This window comes from Triturus cristatus, chromosome 1_2, assembly GCF_964204655.1.
Source record: "Triturus cristatus chromosome 1_2, aTriCri1.1, whole genome shotgun sequence".
Classification (NCBI taxonomy): domain Eukaryota; kingdom Metazoa; phylum Chordata; class Amphibia; order Caudata; family Salamandridae; genus Triturus; species Triturus cristatus.
In genome coordinates, this window is record NC_140580.1 from 1,008,776,700 (window position 1) to 1,008,797,387 (window position 20,688).

Below are 20,688 nucleotides of genomic sequence, written 5' to 3' on the forward strand. Positions count from 1 at the left end.
CCACATCAAGACACAAAGAGTGCTGCAGGGAGCCAAGGGACAAGCGGCTCCGTCTGAATTATTGTTACAACACTTAGGAACAGTTCTATGTAGTGAAGCTACAGATGATAATTCGTGTGGTTTCCATACAATAAACTGCCTCATTGGATACAACAATGCTCTTCAATAACAGATTAAATCAACATTGAAAACCATATACCCTACCAAGCACCCTGAACTTGAATGTCTGCCCAATCTGGTTCCGCATCAGCCATTTCTGTGTAACTTGCTAAATAAAGGAATGCCTGACAGAGAGGCTTAGTGTTCCGGGCGAAGCTGGGACGGATAACTTTCTGTTTCATTTATGCCTTTTCTTTGTGTGATGTCGCAGACACATTATTTATTACTCGGGTAGCCCGGCAATCCGGACTGAACGGAAGGTCATTCACATCAAATCAGCATGAGCAACAAATGAAAGGTGCACTTTTACTTGCACGTACTCGTCCTAAACCGTTAAAAAAACATACTTGCTTCACACTACAGTTCTACCAAATATTTAAATCGAATCATTACTTACTTTGCCTTTGGCTTTTGGTTTTAGAGTCCTGCTGCTGCATGGGTCTGCACAACCTACGCTGCTTGCTTATTGAGTAGACTTGACGTGCTGCTGCGGCTGCGCAGTACACTGGGGGGGGGGGGAGTAAGGGGGGTCAAAACTGGGGAAACTGGTCTGATCTGCATTTGTTCGACTCCTCAAGGGAAAAGAAAGTCAGCGCCAAGGAGGAACGGACATCGGCTGGCAAAAAAATCAAATTATCAATTGTGATTGGTAGCTACTATTATTGCTGTTAAACTGAGGCAGGGACCACACCCACGCATTTTAAGGCGGGCGGGCCCGGCCGCCAAATGTAAATATTTTATGCACAAATCCATATCGCATGTAGACCCGGCCCTAAGAAATAAGTGCCGGTGCTGAGCACCGGAAAGCACCGGCACAAATTAAGCACTGGCTACACGTCTTCTCTGCTTGTTTGCCTGCAGTCTGTTTTCCATAGAGCAAGAATCACGCAGGTACTTTTAATCCTTTGACCATTTCTTCGTTTGTACCCTGGTGCATAGTCTGGGGTCCTAAAACAATCTTGCTACTAAAAGGAACTTGAGGACGGTGTCTGGTAAGACTATGTTTAGCCATACGTTCACGAAGAGAAGCAGCTTGTGGACACTGCACAACACTTCCTCTGGAAGAATACCAGTAACTTGTTTGTGTGAGTCATCGCTCACAGCTGTTGCCTACCCCAGATAAATGACTATTGTGGACTGATGTTACGGGTTTTCTCCTATGTTATCCTGTCCCTAGCTGCTCAGCCTGTGTGAGTGTTCTGAGTGGAATGTTTGGTGTGTGGGCTGTGAGTGGAATGCTTGAGTGCCTGGATGAGTAATGACAGTTGGTGGATGGGGCTGAGCAGCTAGCAGGCTGCTCCTGGTGGGGCCCTTCAGCACTTAATACACCCGATGATGAGGATTTGTGCTACCTGTTTACTTACCTGAATAAAGCTACTTGGATTATAACATACCAGCGTGGACTACCTCACTACATTGAGTACTATATTTTCGACATTTTATCGACTAAACCTACTGTTCCGTTTGCACAAAAATGATAAAAATGGAAAAACAAGTCATACAGGCATCGTGGATGAAGGAGACCTTGCTGCCCTTCAGATCCTAACATTAACACAAGTCATAAAGAGGCAGGAGGTGTGCGAGAGAGTCCTACTCAAATGAACGTAGAATCCTACATTTAAGTGTTTATTCACTTGTTTATGAGTACTGAACCAGTGCTTTAAATGGGCCGGGACTTTCCTTTACGGAGTACCCGCACTTTTTTATTTTGAGAGGGAGATTACCAGCACTTCTCAAGAGAAGTACAATACTTTTAATTGGAGAGTACCGGCACTTCTTAGAAACAAGCAGGTACTCTGGTACAGAGTATCTGCACTTCTATTTTTCAGTTTAATGCACTGTACTGAACTACACAAAGGACTGCATTGTGTCTGTGGTTACTTCTTTAAAAGTATGTATGGAAATAAACTCCTCACATGCATCACACATACACACACTCACTCACACACTCACTTTCTCTCTCTTGCTCTACCCCTCACCTAGCTTTCTCTTTTGTGAATGGGAGATCATTTGTTCGTCAGTGCCCAAATCTACTGCGCCACTTATTCTTACCACATACACAGTTCAAACATAATTCCTACACACTGCAGCTATTCTATTCATGCCTGTTCTACCTCAGAAATGGCTATGGTCACAAACTGTAAAGCGGATTAAATCTCTCCCAGTGTTTTTCTTAAATATATAACTAATTATATATACTTGAAATATAGATGGCTTTTGAGATATGTATATTGTGGGCCAAAATGGCTGCCCTTTTACGCTGAACTTCATAAAACTAGCCCTCTCCAAAGACGTTCTCATGCGGTACCAATAAACGTCACTGAAAGTGCCATGGTCCTGGGGGATGATAATATGTTTTCTCTCCCTGTGTTTTATTCCTATTTTAATTGCAACTGCAATTGTGGTGGCAAACCATTGACACATCTAATTGTGAGTCACTCGGAGGGGCGAACGCCCATGTCATGCCCCTTTACCTAATGCTTTGTAATTAATTGTATAGTCAATATTTTGAGTCACAAAGGTCTTTGCAACTCACAGTACATCTTTAGTACATTACAACTTTGGTTTTTGCTGTCGCAAAGCATGCATTTTTGCAATTAACAGCCTTTGCAAATACAAACCCCTTTAGTGCATCTGGCCCTTTGTTTCATCCCTAAGTCCCACTGTCCTAATGACGTGTCCTTTGCTTGCCCCAAGGACTCTGAGCTATGTGTCTGTCTAGCATAGCGTATGCACATTGCGTACGTTTCAGCATTTAAACTGCTGCTTATAGTTGTTTTTGTGATGCTTTCTGTTTTAGTTGAGTTAATTTGTGTTTGCACACTGTTGGTGAAATCTTGTCCAATGCCTTGCGTAGATGTACACCTAGGTACCCTGTCAATAAACACTGTGCATACACTTCTAGAGGCTGTCGTGAATTAATGATAACGATAACCCAACTGTGAGTGAGTCATGTCGCTTCAAGGAGGTAGATGCCTTTCAACCGGATGTCCCTAATAAATGCTCAAGACGTTAATGGTTTCGATCCACATACAAAGTTAATTTCCTCTTGTAGGTTTGTTTTTGAAGTCCCTCCTGAACATTGAATTGTATGTTATTTTCATACATGTCGTTGTCTTGAACATCAATGATGCTGGGTTTTTTGGTGGGAGAAAGTCTCTGGTTAATTGAAATAAAAGAAAAGTGGCAGTGTTGTCAATCATCTATTACACTGGCATTTTCTCATGCTCTTCCCTTCTGTGTTCTGCAGACAGGGACAGTCTCGCTCTTCCAGCCTGTAAGACCCACCTTGGAGCAGGCTCTGCCCACACCGTTTGGAAATGCCAAAATGTTCCTTCGTCAGAAGAGTTCAGCCTCCCTTAATAATGGGGGAGCCATGTGAGTACAAGACTCTTCCCACTCTGTTCTTCTGGTAGATTATATAGATCTCAATGTGCATGCTGTATGTGTACCTAAGCTTTCCCAAATGTCTCATGTGTACAAGACCTTATGACAATTGCCTTCCTTGGGAAGACTTAGCCTCTGAGGGTCTATGTTTTGTCTAGCCTCTGCCTCTGTGTGCCATTGAGGATTGGTGAATATCAACGTTTCTTACATGTCTGATGCATATTTACCTCACCCTTCCTACTTCATTTTTCTGTGTGAGTACCTGACCTCTCAATGGCCATGTTTTGTGAGTTCCTGCTATTACCAATTTGCTTTTTAACTATCAAGCTCTTCCACCTCAGTCCTTCTGTGTAACTACTTGACCTCCCAATGTCGATGACTTCAAGCTTTCTCATATGCCTCCTGTGCGAGTTGCTACCCTACGCATGTTATGTTAGGTTATGCTAGGAAAACTTATAGAGTGCACGTACACCCAAACGTTTCTTGGCGCTGCAACAGCCCGGAGGAAGAGGAGGGAGTGCTCTGGCTATTCAAAGGCTTGCTTAAACAGCCAGGTCTTAAGATGATTCCTAACCTCATAAAGTTGGGTTCCAGTCTGACCAAGGAAGGAAGAGAGTTCCATAAGATGAGGGCCAGAACAGAAAATCTCCTGTTACCTGCTCTCTCTTACTTGAACCGAGGGATCCTCATCTTGTTGGCAAGAGAGGATGTGAAAGCTCCAGTAAGAATATATTTCTTGATGCTGCTTACTATATAGACTAGAGCTTATTCATGAGTGGATTTGTAAATAATACAAGCTGTTTTGAAAAAAACTCTTGGTTTGATGGGGAGCCAGTAAAGCTTCATTAAAGCAGGAGAGATATTCGCGTGTCTATGCATTCTACAGATTATCTTCGCTGCTGGTAACCCAAATACAGAGAGTCTGCATAGTCAAACCGGGACACAATTAACACTGCAATAGCCGTTTTCAAGGCCTCGGTGACAGAAGAAGAGTGACCTTCCTAATGGATTTCAATAGGCCATAGGACCTTGCCATGATTGCCTTGATCTGGGGATCATGGATAGTTTATTGTCTACCGTGATGCCCAGGTTCTTGACAGAGGCCATAAGAGAGGTACTAAGCTTACAGGGCCTGTAGATGTTGATGCAGAGATCCGTTCAATGGTTGAAGAATAACCAGCTTAGTCTTATCTGCATTTAGTTGGAGGGAGTCGGTGCCCATCCAGTTCCAAATGAACTTCAGGGTAGATTGAAATTCCTGATGGGATTGGCCAGTACTCTCAAGCCTGAAGAGAAGATGAGTAGAGAGTCATCAGCTCAGTTGTAGAATCTACAACCAAAACTAGCCAGGGCTAAGATCAATGGGTAGATGAAAACATTAAACAGCAAAGGAGGTAATGCTGAGCCCTACGGAACCATCCAGATGACATGGGTTTTAGAAGAGGAGAACGGGCCTTGCTGCACTTCGTGTGTGTGGCCTCCAAGGAAGAATGTGACCTCTTATCTCTGCTTCCTGTGTGTCATTTCTGGATAATCCTCCACCAGTGATCTAACTGCAGTCTATCACCATAGGGAATCTTGTAATGCTGTAGACCATAGGGCAGGCAAGCATGCACTACTGCTGTGCATGCTACATCCCTTCTATGTGTGAGGGAAACAGTGCTGGAAGTCATACTGTATCTGTCATGGCTCTGAGAAAATGTTACACTTCCTTTGCCGGTGCTCTGAATAAGCGAAGTTGCAATTTGTCTGTGCTTTATCTGTTATGTTTGTGTGGTACGTTTACACTGATGATGCACCTGTGCTGTCTATATGAAGGAAAACATATACTGCTTGGGCACACACTCCATCTGTGTGCCCTCAGTTGTACATGTTCTGTGTATGAGTGAGACTTGCATCACTGTTGTCTTATCTCCCAGTGTGTTGAAAGGGGTAGACTCTGGGGATGTACTTCTGTTGTTTTTACTGCATTTGCTCTGTCTTTGTGAGGACATGTTCCACGGCTGCTGCACATGCTCTCTCTGTTTTTGGGTATACATTTTTTTCTGTGCTTTCCTTACTCCTTGGTACAGTTACTTTTCCTCTAGTTACACACATGTAATGAATGGTTTTTGCTTTTCAGCCCGAATCCAGACACTGGGATCCGGGAGTCCAGCTCATGGGGTGCTCATCATGGACAAGATGTCTACTACGAGTCGCGGACACCAGCCTTTGAGCGAGGCCACTCTGAAGACCTCCACAGCGTGCGAGCCTGCAAGCAGGTGTGTACGTGAAAGACTTGACGGGTCAGCCTGGTGTCTTAAAGGTTAAATTTGTATATTGATTGAAGGGAGGCAGCAGTATAAGTAAAATGTCATAGGGATCCACATCCCCACTATATCATGCTCTGGGTGCGATCAGGTGTCTGTTAGCAACCGCACTTCCCCTCTGGCAAAGAATATTCACTCCTCTTAGCGAGATGTGCCTCTACTCTGAGTGAGATCGTAAATGCTGAAGAAAGACATAAACCCTCAGTGAGTGAGACCAGATCACCATGGGTAAGATCAGTCCACCAACTGCATTAGATCCCTGGATTTCCAAATGAAACAGATCACTTTTCTAAGTGAGATCGGTGGACCCAGTAATTGAGGTCTGTCTATCACCCTCAGATTGAGACCTTCCACTCCACTGAGTTAGATATTTTACATCTCTGGTGACCATCAGTGTGTAAAATCAGTCACCCTTCTCGTCTCCGAGTAACATCAGTCACTTCATTGGAACAAATCAATCGCTTTTCAGTCCTTATCAGTCAGAAATCAGTTACCTCTTCAGCCCACTAAATAGGATCACCTTGTGCCTCCTTCGGACTCCTTTGTCCCTGCATGGCTGATATTATTTGTCCTTCTCAGTGAGATACGGTGATCTGGTTATTATAATTGGAAGTGGCTTCCTGCCATGCAGTGTTCTCCTGGCTTTGTGATCGGTAGTTTGTGGTTTATAACTTCCTGTTGTCTTCTTCCCTCTGTAAATGGGTCCATCTTCCTCTTTCTGTTACCCCCATGTGACACTCAACCTTCTTCAGGCCGTGGAAATGAAACAGATGGGTCCCAGCTTGTCCAATGGAGAGCACCAGCCTTGTTTGGAGATCCACGGCAGGGCGGTGTCCATGCCTCGATTGGCAGCCGAATCTCAGGTAAGTACTTTGGTCATCGCCACATTTGCTCCTTTACACATCCCTGTGTCACTCCTACAAGCACTATGAAACACCCTAAGGTAAGTCTTATCTCCTCAGCAGACTAGATCAGTTGTTTCTGTTAATATTATGACAGAACAGGCTTATAAAATACCCCACCTCTGGTCATCTCTGGAAAAGGGCCCAGCTCTTAGAATTAGACCCAAAGAGACACAAGGATGAAGACTACCCAATAATTATTAGCATCCTTTGGCTTTCACATGACTGTACTTATTGGTTTCCTTACTGCCTTTCAGTGATGCAATGAGCACACCAGTAGCATAGCAAGTGTCTCAGGCTCTAATGCAGGCAAGAGAAATGGGCCCCTTTCCATTTGGATGGGTACTAAATCACAGCATCATTGGGTACACTGGGCCTTGCACGGCTATAGCTAAGGAAATAAAGCAGACAGATAAGCTGATAAAAAGAGCTTTGCACTATGATGTCGGGTGAGGCTTTCATTGGGTCTAATGGATTATGAAATGCAAAGGAGACACATACTGGGCAATAGTAGACCCAGAGGGAAGGTGAAGCTATCTGACTGGGACAGCAGTGCCTGAATCTACATAGCGAGGCCAATCCTGTTTGCTGCACGGTAAAATTGGTTGAGGACCAAATCAGAAGTGTCCTACAAGTGTTCTTGCTATTTTAGGAAGTATTCAAAAGTCTTTATGTAAAGAAACTATTGCTGATGGGGCACGTATATCTCATTTCAACTGAATCCAAAATATCAGCAGTGCACAGCTAGGCAAGTGACCTCATCCTGTCTACTTATGACTACGTAAATGAAGTCATTGTGTCCAGTTCCAAGTGTCAACATCTCAAGATGAACCAAAAACAATGGGCTAGCCACTTGTTTTTCAATCTTGTATACATGTGTTAAAATTTCGAGTCAGTGAAAACCATGGAAAAATACTAAGTTGCGAGGCAAACATATATCAATTCATATTTAAAATCGTATCATAATATTTACTAATATACACAGTAAAACAGAACTTGTATATCAAGCAAGAAAAGAACACTGACTCTGGCCACAGCAAATGTGCGCTGTAACTGTAGTTGTAGTACTTTTCAAAGCAAGCACTGACAGTGTTTTAAATGGTCCATATAGTCCCATTGGACACTTCGAAAGGTCCTAACCTAAGATCTATTGTGGCCTGGCTTGCTAGACCAGATTCTATCAGAACTGCCTTTAGCCTAACTCTCACACTTACCTGAGAACAGCCTGCCTGCATCCCCAGGACCTCCTTATGCACGGTACCTTCTCCCTAAATGGGGAGAAGCATATTCTGTTTAGGGATTCAGTGCTTTACATAGTATTTGGAAGCCCTGAATGTGTTGTCAAGCCTCTTGCCAATTGGTGCAGCTGACTGGCTGCACTCTGAACAGACTCACGGTTATAATCTGCTTTTTCAGCAGGAGAACTATGTTCAGAATCTCAGGTAGCCCCATAGTCAAGCTCAGGGATCTTGGCCTATATTTTATTCTATCGCTTTGTATCTACATGATTAATTTAACGAACCAAGACCTCTTACACACAAGTTGAGACCTCCCTCGTTCTTAAGTACCATTACGTTCAAACGTGCTTGTTGACACTGGGTCAAGAATAAAGTTAACTTTTCTTCCATAACAGAAAGTGTTTTGCTGCAGTATTGTTCAGTACATTCAGTTTTGAACATTTAACCCTGGAAAGGTTCAACTAGCTGATCCCTGCTCTGTAACTCTAAAGCGATGGCTTCATTCTCAACATAGCCCAAACTATTCCTCAAGAACATAGTGAACAAAGGGCAGATCACTCTGCCATGTGTCTATTTTAAGCATTAATTCCACCCCCTTCCCAGCATCTGCCACTTTCATTCCCTTTCCTATCTCTTACCTCCTCCCACTCTTTGACCTACCTGCAACACTGCATCTCAGAGTCCACCACTCAGCGCTTTTCAGCACCTACCACGCCTAACCCCACCATACAACACAAACACAGCACAGAGTTGTGAGGTGAGAGGAGCCAAATCTTGAAGCAAGAAATATGGAGGCTTGGAGAGAGTCCTGAGACGTGTGAAAGTGCAACTGCAGAGCAGAATGCTCCAGTGAGACGGTAGTAGACCGTTGGGATGGTTGAGGGTGAGACTACTGTGGGAATTGGTTTATCACTATGTGAACTGTAACTTATTGGATTGGTAGAGGGACTGCTCTTCTTCTGAAGGCAAGGTTCACTTGCCACCAAGTAAGATGGGAGTCTGTTGCTGCTTCTCACAGCTCCTGCCTTTTGTTAGGCTCACACTCTGCCACATGTGCAAATTGGTCACTGTGTCTCGATCAAAGAAACCCTTCCTTAGCCTTCCCACCTCCGCAGTGCTCTGCCTTTTCAACGGAGAGATGTTTCTGTGCTCTCTGGCTTGTAGATGCCCTAGATAGCTCAGAACGGATGAACGCGGCTAGGAACAAGCAAATGGAGCTGAGACATAGAAATTGGGAGAAACGAATAGGAGGTTTGACGAGCAAGAAGAAGCTGGGTGATGGTAGGAGACTGCTGGTTGGTCTAGGAACAATCCCTTCCACTCACTTATTATGGCTGGGTCTGCCCATCCTGAAACTGTTCATCATCCTGGAGGTATGGAGGGTTCCTCACACTGGAAGTAGGAGTTGATCACCACCATACATAAATCCTAAAACTTCCACAACTTCATAACATGGCACACATTAACTCCAAGGAGACATTATAGGAAAATACATTTCTGTGTATGTTACCCTGCCTTGTTGTGTCTGGAACCTATTTGCCACCCATGTTTTTTCAAATGTCTTGATTTTAAATGCATTTCTAGTTTCCCCTTTCAATTTGGTTTCCCCATTGATTTCTATTGAGTCACAGTTTCATTGTTTTCTGTGGGTGTTTTTACCATGGGATTCTAAGAAGGGAGCTGTATCAACCTCCGTTGATTGTTTCTATATTGATCTATATGGAACATGGTTGTTTTAAGTGTGCAGATGAGCAATACCGGTCTCCTGATTTTGAGGAAGAGAGGTATTCTACTTGTTTCATCCTATTGACACTGCAGAGGTGTCTTATATAGATGTAACCTCTATTGCTTTGCAAGGAAATTCATTTTTAATTTGGTCATATTCCAAGATCCAAGTGGAAGTATAGGCAACTCCAAAATGGAGATAAGATGCAGCTCCCTTTTTCAGGTCCTGAGCTCCCACCATCTGTAACATAACATTCATTAACATTTGTGTTTTCAGCTACCACCCAATAACTGATGGATGTTAACATGTTTCTCTCTCTCCCTTTCTTCCACCTCCCTCCCCTGCTCCCCTTATCCTCAACATGTTTAATCCTTATCATTTTTTAAATGACCATTTTATCTCTAATAAACCATCCGCTGTGCCTGCTTTGTGGTGCTTTTCCTTTCTATGTGCCTTTTGTGGGTCCGTCGGTTTTACGTTTGTGTGTTGGGATGCGTGTATTTCTGGCTCAATTGATACTGCTATTGTCTGCCCTGTTCCCCATCCTTTTTCTTTGGACCACCCCCTCCTCCTTACCTATGTTCACCTACTCATCCGCTGCACTGTTGGGCTGTTTCCAACCCTGTATCTCATCTTGTCCGACATGTTGGCAGAGGAGCAAAGCGCGGTCTCCGGGCAGCTACCTGGCAGTATGTAATCACATCTCTGTTATTCTCCTATCTCAAGCAGCAGCATGACAGGAAGGCACGGTTCAGAGGGCTAACTCTTGCAACCCGGCCCATCGTTTGGCTTCATGTAGCTTTACATTGCCTGATTTACACTTCATTCCATGGATGGAATGGAGGTGTTAATTTGTTAAAGACATAATAGTTCCCAAGCATCTCAGTCCTGGCCTGCAGTATTACAGATGATAAGGTCACATGAGTATCTGTAATGCCAGTACTGAAATCTGTCCAAGGAATAATATGTTAAAAAGTACTGGTAATTTGTGCAAAATCATCTGCATAGTCATATCCCATGTGAAGGTGATTTTGCAAGCACTGGGATGGTGCACACTGTACAAACTCTACACAGTAACACTTGTGTGTTGCACCAAGACGAAGCCGACCAAAAGCAAAGGTGAATGATGGGTGACTGTCCTCTGGATACACTTCAAAGCGCAAGGCCAGTGTGGATTTGTACTGCAGATAGGGATGTGCGTTGTCAGAAGAACTGGTGCAGACTGCAGGCAAGGTGTGTAGTCCTCTTGAGAAAGAAAACAATAGTTCAGGGCTCTTATGAAATCAGCAGAACTTTCCAAACATATGTACAAGGCTCTGCAAAAGAGCAGTTTCTGTCAAACATGTCCACCTTATATGTAAATGGAATTTGCTCTGTAAAGTTACTGGTTCATCGTTTGGGTGATCTTTTTTGAGAGTCATTTGTCAATCAATCAGCAGTTGAAGAGCACCACGCTGTCACCCCTAGGGGTATCTGGGTGCTGTGTTTCCATTGAAGAGCCAGATCTTCAGTCTGTTTCTGAAGTCTGCCAATAAGGGGGCTGTACGGAGATGGAGGGGAAGGTCGTTCCAGGTCTTGGCAGCAATGTAGGACTAGAATCGGCCACCTATAGATGGGGGTGTGCAAGGACGAGTGAAGAGAAGCCCAGGTGTCTATTGGGTTAGTGGAAGTTCAGTAGAAGGTTGTGGTAGGCAGGTTCTAGGTCATGGAGGGCTTTGTAGGCATGCGTGAGGATCTTGAACTGGCATCTCTTCTGGATAGGGAGCCAGTGGAGGTCTCCCAGGTGGGGGACTATATGGGTTTGTTTTGGAAGCTCCAAGATGAGTCTGGCCGCAGCATTCTGTATGGTCTGGAGTCCTCTGAGGAGCTGGGTGGAAATGCTGGTGTAGAGGGTGTTACCATAGTTGAAGCGGCTGGTGATGACGGCCTGAGTGACGGTCTCTCTGGTGTTGCTTGGGATCCATCTGAAGATTCTGCGACTGTGTTAACTTGTCGTTTCATGGTCAGTTTGCTGTCAAGGATGATGCAGAGGTTGCGTGCGTGGTCGGTCGGTCTGGGTGTGGGTCTGAGTTCTGCAGGCCATCAGCTGTGGTTCCATGCCGAGTTGTTCTTCCTGAAGATCAGTACTTCAGTTTTGTTGGAGTTAAGTTTGAGGCAGTTGTCTCTCATCCATTCGGCTTTGTTGGCCATGGCGTTGCAGAAGTTGGTTTTGGCGTTGGAGTTGTCCTTGGTGATCGAGAGGATCAGTTGAGTGTCTTCTGCATAGGAGATTATGTTTATTCCGTGGGATCTGGAGGCATCTGTAAAGGGGGTCATGTAGATGTTAAATGGGGTGGGGCTGAGGGATGATCCTTGTTGTACGCCACATATGATGTTTTTGAGTGCGGAGGTTAAGGGAGGCAGTCGGATGCTCTGTGTGCGGTCTGTGAGCAAGAAGGCGATCCACTTGAGGGTGTCTTGCTTTATGTAGTAAATATGAAAACACTTAGATGTCCTTTTGCTTATTAGATTTTTGAACGGTAGCTGTTTTCAGGGACATTTATTTTTATTGTGTTGGAAATTTTGAGAGCTGATTTAGAGAATGATAGTTGGAAGTTGCTCCATCGAGATGGCTTAAGACATCTTGCCATCCTGAGGGTCCTCAGCCATCAATATTTAGAGTTGTATGCCAACTCCGCTGACAACTCTAAACATTGGCAGGAATCGCTGCGACAGTGCTTCATGTTAATGTTCTAAATATTTGCCATCTAACAAGGTGGCCTTCTGGCAAACTTTTGCCCCATTGCGTTTTTCATTAACGTCCCCTAGTGGTGACTGGCAGCAAAAGAAAGTCAGATGACTGCCCACTCTAGATAAGGTGGGCAGTGGAAAGGCAAACCTCTGACTGCCGTAAACCATGGCATGTCAGACCAGTATGTTGACAATAAATCAGATGTGGGCTCCTCGTCAGCATACTTTCATTCCGCCCTCCTGAGGTGGTGGGACCAACAGTTTCCCAGAGAGGGTACTCTAGATATATATATATAGATGTTAGAGGCATATGAGCTGTAGATTGTAAACTTGTGCATAGATCACCACCTGGTGTTGGGCTCGGATGTTTGCACTTTGTTTTTGTCTTTGTGGAAATCTTTTGTGGTCACGAGGTAGGTGACTCCTCCTTAGGGCGATAGTGCGCATGGGCATCGACTCCATCTCCAGATTGTTTTTTTCCGCCATCGGGTTCGGATGTGACTTGCTGCGCTCCGGGTCGATATCGGTTTCAAATCTCCCTTCGACGCGCAATCCATCTCCACTCGACGGTATTGTCTCGATCACATCCCTTTCGACGTGCATCGGTAAAAACAAACTCCTCGACCTCGATCCTCGACGCGGGCCGTTGGGCCTATCTGCGCCGACCACGCCTGCAGTCAATGGAAAGGACTCCTTTCAAAAAATGCCCTGGGTGTGGTGCTAAGTTCCCACACATGGATTGCACGAGGTCTGTAATCTCTGCCTCTCCCCGGAACACGAAGACAAGAACTGCGAGTCCTGTTCATCTTTTAGGATGAAGAAAAACATCCGTTATCATCAGACTCAACATCACAAAATGTCTAGCGGAAGCAGCTCGATTCCAGACATCTTCGGAGCAGATCCAAATGTCAAGCTGAAGCAACAAGGTGATCTCCGTATCCGAAGCTGACGACTCCGGCGTCAAAGACGAAACAGTCACCCCGGCACATCGGTCCGTGAGTACCGAAACCCCTCTCCTAACCAAAATCAAACCTAAGGCTCCGGTAACACCCTTGCCCTCGGGCAGACACCGGCAATATGTCTCAGAAGCCCCGCCTTCGGACCCGGCTATGAGACCTCAACATAAGCCTTTCGGCTCGGGCTCGAACCAACCACATCTGTACGATTGGCTCATAAAAGCCAACTCACACAGCAACTGTGTGCAACACACACAAAAAACAATTCAACTGCTTCACGATTTGGGATTCACAGTAAACCTCACCAAATCCCATATCCAACCATCCAACAAACAACAGTATCTGGGGGCTAAAATAGACACTTCAAAAGCTCTAGCATACGCCAAACCAGTCAGGATAAGCACCATACAAGCTCTAATAGCAAAGTCTCAGCCTCAACACTCACAACCAGCGCGAGTGTTCATACAACTAATCGGGATGATGGCCTCTTGCATTCTCATCGTCCCGTATGCTCAACTCCAAATGCTTCCCTTACAGGAGTGTTTAGCACATCAGTGGAACCAGGCTCAAGGTCTGCTAACAAATCTGGTGTTGGTAGACGACCTCACCTATTGCTGTCTGCAGTGGTGGAACACACAAAACTTTTCCAAAGGGCGTCCGTTCCTCGACTCGGTTCCACAAATAGTGCTAACAGCGGACACATCAGTCACCGGCTGGGGAGCTCATCTACAAACATATACCATTCAGGGCATATGGACCCCTCAACAAAAACAATTCCACATAAATTACCTGGAATTGTTGGTGATCTTCCTAGCGTTGAAATCTTTTCAACCCCACATTGTAAACAAAGCTGTCCTGGTCCGTACAGACAACATGACAGCAATGTATTACATACAAAAACAGGGGGACTCACACTCTCTGCAGGTTTCACACCTAGCTCAAAGCATATGGAGATGGGCCATTCCCCAAAATATATATCTTCTTTCAGAACATCTCCCAGGAGTACACAATCAAATTGCAGATCTGCCCAGTTGCCAAACACAACAGATCCACAAATGCGAAGTTCATCCTCAAGTTCTGTTTCCATTCTTTAAAATGCGGGGCCACCCAGAAATAGACCTGTGCGCCACACACGCAAAATGCCCAAGCTTCGCCTCCAGGTATCCACACCCATTGTCCAAAGGCAATGCACTATGGATGAACTGGTCAGGCAAATTTGTTTACGCTTTTCCGCCTCTCCCACTCATTCCGGTAGTGATTCGAAAACTCAAACAGCATTCCCTCACAATGATCCTGGTTGCTCCAACATGAGCCCGACAGCCATGGTTCACAACCCTATTGGAACTATCAGTAGTTCCTCACCAAAGGTTACGCCTCTCACCCAAGCTTCTTACTCAGAACCATGGAGAGATAAGGCATCCAGATCCCAGTCAACTCAACCTTGCGATCTTGCACCTGAAGTCTTAGAGTTTGGCTACATTAATCTCCTGCCAGATTGCATGAACATCATTAAAGAAGCTAGACGTGCTACCACTAGAGCTTGCTATGCCGCAAAGTGGAAAAGATTTGTAATTTACTGTACAAATAACAAAATCAACCCACTAGATGCTTCTATTCAAGGCATCATCTGTTACCTTTTGCATCTACAACAATGTAACCTAGTGTATACATCCATTAGATTACATCTTGTGGCAATAGCAGCCTATATCGAAAACAGACAACACTTGTCTTTGTTTAGGGTACCAGCTATCAAGGCATTTATGGAAGGACTTAAAAGAATAGTTCCACCTAGTTTCCCACCCTCTCCAGTGTGGAACCTAAATGTGGTACTTATCAGGCCCATGGGTCCCCCATTTGAACCTATGCATAAATGCGAATTACAATTTCTCACCTGGAAAGTAGCTTTCCTGGTTGCGATAACATCTCTCAGAAGAGTCAGTGAAATCCAGGCATTGACCACACAAGAAGCAATTCTCCAAATCCATCATAACAAATTGGTTCTTAGGACTAACCCAAAATTTCTACCTAAAGTGGTCTCTGCTTTCCACCTTAACCAGTCTGTAGAACTCCCAGTGTTGTTCTCTCTACCAGACTCAGTAGGAGAACGGGCTCTTCACACGCTAGATGTAAAAAGAGCGATCCTTTACTACATTGAAAGAACAAAATCCTTTAGAAAGACTAAACAACTTTTTGTGGCTTTCTTCCCACCTCATAAAGGCAATCCTATCTCAAAAACAGGAATTGCAAGGTGGATTGTTAAATGCATCCAAATATGCTATGCTAAAGCCAAATGCCCCAGGGTTGGACCTCAGCCCCCTACTAGGGCGGAGGGCCACTCGCGAATAGCTCTGGATCACTTCCCCCTAGTCGACCTAGAGTCACTAGAACCCGTGATACTACAGGTGAAGTCAGGTTCCCCTAACGACCCAGCCCCGCCCCGCACTATGACCGCCGCCAGTAAAGTTATTCTTCCTACTCTCATGGAGCTGCTCAACAACTCCTTGATAAAAGGAAGTGTGCCACCAACTTGGAAACAAGCTATGGTGCGAGCACTCCTGAAAAAGCCCAACCTAGACCCCAATAACTATAATAACTACCGCCCCATCTCCCTTCTGCCTTGGGTGAGCAAGATCCTGGAGAAACACATCAACCTCCATCTCACAAGGTTTCTCGAATCTAACCACCTACTCGATGCCTCACAGACAGGGTTCCGCCCCAAACATGGGACGGAAACAGCTCTGCTGGCCGTGACAGAAGAAACCAGGCGGATCCTGGATCGAGGGGGGTCAGTGGCAGTCATCCTCCTCGATCTGAGCGCCGCGTTTGACACGGTATGTCACAAAACTTTGCTGTGCCGACTGCTCGATCTAGGAGTTTCAGGAGATGCTCTGGCCTGGCTAGGATCCTTCTTGAGCGAGAGGACCTTCCAAGTCTATGACGGAGATGCCGTCTCCACAAGCAAACCGCTGGACTGCGGGGTACCGCAGGGCTCATCACTAAGCCCCATGCTGTTCAATGTGTACATGAGGCCGCTGGCTGAGATCGTCCGTCCATATGGCATTAGGATCGTTACATATGCGGACGACACTCAGCTAGTGGTCTCCCTCGCACAGAAGAACAGTGAGCCAGTACAGGTCAACCTAACGACTTGTATGGAAGAGGTCAGGAGATGGATGACGGCATCCTCTCTTAAACTCAACAGTGATAAAACTGAGCTCATGGTGCTTGGCCCTCCAGCTTTGTCCACCATTGACCACCTATGGCCCATCACCTTAGGCTTACCCCCAATTCCGAAAGACAATATCAAAAGCTTAGGGGTCTGGTTGGACAAATCCTTAACCCTCAATACCCAAGCTACAAAAACATCTGCAAACTGTTTCGGGATCATTAGAATGCTAAGAAAAAGCCTGCCACTTCTGCCCTTTGAAGCCAAACAAATTGTCATTCAAGGCCTTATTCAATCCCGACTTGATTTCAACAATGCCCTCTACTTAGGGGCGCCGGAATACGTGCTGCAAAAACTACAGCGGATTCAGAACTGCGCTGCACGCACGTTGCTGCAGATTCCACGCAGAGTATCAGCGGTGCCCGGGCTGAGGACCCTACACTGGCTCCCTGTCAGGGAGAGAGTAAAATTCAAAGCCATGTGAATCTCCCACCAAGCCTTCTGGAGAAATGGCCCCAAAATTAACCACTCCCTGCTTTCCCCCTACTGCCCCGGCAAACAACTGCGATCCACCCATGCATTCCTAGCGGTAGCTCCTCGGATCAAAAGGTCAAGAGCAGGAGGAAAGTCCTTCACGTTCAACGCTGCTAAGCTATGGAACTCCCTCCCCCTACATCTCAGATCGAACCCTAATCTGTCATCCTTTCGCAAGGAGCTCAAAACGTTCCTCTTCAGCAACTAACTAACCCCCAGCTGCTCTCCTCAAAGCACTATCCTTTCTATTAGCGTTTGGACGCCTAAGGGCAGCAGTCGCGCTTAATAAAACCCCCCCCCAAAAAAAAAAATGCACCTTAACCATTCCCCCTAGAGCTCACTCCACATGTAAACTAGGGGCATCTATGGCATTCTTAGGGAACATTCCCCTAGATGACATCTGCAAAGCAGCAACTTGGTCTACAAAACACTATTGTGTAGACGTGAAAGCAAAACAACAAGCTAGTGTGGGCCAGGCTGTATTAAGAACACTTTTTCAAACCACTGCAACAGATGCAGGTAGCCACCGCTAAGGGGGTAACTGCTGTATAATCTATGCATAAGTATACGATCTACAGCTCATATGCCTCGAACGGAAATTGCTACTTACCAGTATGCATGTGTACTTGGCATGTAGAGCTGTAGATTCGTATACGCTCACCCGCCTCCCCGGATACCTCTATCTGTTCCAGTACTATCTTACTTAGATACATTACACATGGACATCGTTTTCTATTTCTCACTAACTCCATTATGACCCTACATGGCATAAACAATCTGGAGATGGAGTCGATGTCCATGCGCACTATCGTCCTCAGGAGGAGTCACCTTCCTCGTGACTACAAAAGACTTCCTCCAAGACAAAAACAAAGTGCAAACATCCGAGCCCTGCACCAGATGGTGATCTATGCACAAGTATACGGATCTACAGCTCTACATGCCAAGAACAGATGCATACTGGTAAGTAGCATTTTCCATATATCTTGCCCTGTAGTAGTATTACTCCTGAGGCATATGTATAAAATAACCTCAGTTAAAAGCCAGATGACTACTCACTCTAAATAAGGTGGGCGATGTAAAGGCTAATCCCCGACCGCCTGGAACGTCGGTGGAGTATGTTGATGAGAAACTCGGAGTAGGCTCCGTCGACATAATTTTGGTCCCCCCTCCTCTAGATGAGGTAGACGGGCCAACAGTTTTGTGGTGAGGGTACTCTGTCACCTTGGTTACAGACTATACCCTCTTCGCCAAACTTTAAATCAGCCACTATATATATCTCCAAGGAACCATCGGAAAGACAATGCCGGGCACTCTCGAGCTGGTAAAGTGCTGTATATTTATTTTATACACCGGTGCAACCACAATAAACTGACACACGCGTACCGGCCTCCTGACCTTTATCAATGTTAAAGGCCAGGAGGCCGGAACTCCCGAGAGTGCATTGTCTTTCCGCCGGATCCTAGGATGTGTGGCGCCGGTTCGCCACCATGCACCGAGGCACCCACTGCGCTGTGAGCGGCTTTCTGGGCGGGAAATGTGAATATATAATATATATAAATTATGTTGTGCAATATGAACTGCCCACTGGGGCTGAATTGTAGAATGTACATAGCGTGTATAGATTGTATATGTTGCAGCGATATCGTCTTTTGGCGTAAACAATAATTCATTATGTTTAGAAAACAATTATCACTTGATGAGTTTTCTGTACAATTGCCCACTGGGGCGGGACTGATTTAATTTAATTTAATTTAATTATGTCGTGCAACATGAAATACCCATTGAGGTTGACCTGCATATAATGTATATAGCGTGTATATACTGCATACATTGTTGCAATATCGTCTTAGGGCGCATATAACGGTTTATTATGATGTAAAAACAATATTCACTTGAATAGTTCTCCGTATAACTGACTGAAAGCAAAAACATGGTAATAGTATTGAACATAAGATGAAAAGAATATTAGTAATTTGACCATTTCAAAATGGAAGCCAAGTTTGAATGTCTTTGTTATTGAGTTGGGGCAGGTAGTCCTACTTCTATTGCAATGTTTAAGCACTATATGTTTCACTGTTTACAAACTGCCAATTACCCGTGACCAAGGTGCGGCTGCACCGAAACGCGCCGGGCGTTTGTTTGCCATTTTATAAATAAATAATTGACGCTTACGGAGTTGGGCTCAGGATTGCTTTTTAAGACACACGAAAAGGCATAGTGGAAATTTTGATGAGGATCGCTACCTCGCTTGAGCCCGCCACCGAGAAAGCGGCAGGGAGACCAGCGAACTGTGTTTGAATATATATTGATAATATGTTCACTGAAAAAAAACAAAGATTTTGTGTGGATTAACTTTACCGTCCCTGTAACCTTTAGTTTTTCAGTGAATTTCTTTGTTTTTTTTAATGTAAAGTAATGTATAATTACCGTACGTTAATAAAATCACTGCCACACACCTGGGGGTTGGCCGCAAGGCTGGCAGCCCACCCTCCCTGCATGTACCCCAACCCCACACTGCGTGCAGCCTTTGGCCGCGTGCGCGGGGGGTATAGTGTGTGGTTTTTTTCCCCATTTGGCTTTGGATCCATTGCAGATTTATACTGGGTGTCGCGCTGTGCGCAATGATGGATCTGTGGATCAGCCAAAAAAAACTAGCCAATTTTTTTGCCCATGAGGGGCCTCTCAGTTACTTCTATCCTGACCCCTTATGTGTGTTTTTATTTATGTTTTCTCCCCAGGTGCTCAGCCAAAAAAGAAAATGGTGGCAATAAGCACCCATTTCACCCAGATCAGCTGGTTCTCACGTATCCCCCATGGGTATATCCCATACCCCGTCCCTAGATATATAAATCTTACTTCCCTTAAAAACTCCAAAACTACTGAACAAATTTATCCCAACTCACAAAAAGCACAATCTGCAGACCAAGATCTAGCGTTCTGGCAAATTTGGTGTAAGTCTGATTCGGGCTGTAGCCGTATCTAAAACTTGCCAAATCCCAAAGGATATTGCATGGAGAAAAAGCGTTTTGGGACCCCTCTCTTTCTCAGCCCTGGCTTCACAAATCACCTGAAACTATCCAAGCAGCAGCTCATCTAACTTGCGTACTAGTATTGAAAATGTCATAAAGATTTGTCAAACGGCCCCAAAGGTGTTAGCAAAACATGAATGCTTCATCTATGGGAAAGTTGGCCCTAACTCTAACTACCTACTGTCTTTTGCAAGTAAGTAACATATATATATATTTCTGCCCACTGGAGGGCAAAGACATTATAAAATAATCAGGGCATCGTTACATCCATCGAAGGGTCACAATGTATGCTGATGAACCACATTATCCATAATGCAATAGGAAATGCTGAGCAACCCACCTTAGGGTAATAAAAGGAATTGCAACGGAATAGTGGTCAGATGCAGTTTGTTTCAATGCCGTGTGAGCCTGTGATCAAGGACTATGGAGTCCAAAACTCATTAGGCAAAGGCAATGCTGTTTTTTTTCTTACCTTGGGTGATGTGAATCCTGCCTGTCGAGTGCGTCTTTGTTTGGGACAACAAAAGTGTGGATATATAACGACGTGTCCAA

At 45.0% G+C, this 20,688-nt stretch overlaps 1 protein-coding gene across 1 annotated transcript in view; it reads left to right on the plus strand.

Moving 5' to 3' along the window:
- Positions 1-20,688, plus strand: part of CACNA1B (calcium voltage-gated channel subunit alpha1 B) — a 1,044,174-nt gene that overhangs the window by 975,685 nt on the left and 47,801 nt on the right. Inside the window, exons 42-45 of the mRNA XM_085611669.1 lie at positions 3,410-3,537; positions 5,669-5,807; positions 6,608-6,718; positions 10,375-10,410. Coding sequence (XP_085467795.1) covers positions 3,410-3,537; positions 5,669-5,807; positions 6,608-6,718; positions 10,375-10,410 — 414 coding nt within the window. The remainder of the gene's footprint in view (positions 1-3,409; positions 3,538-5,668; positions 5,808-6,607; positions 6,719-10,374; positions 10,411-20,688) is intronic.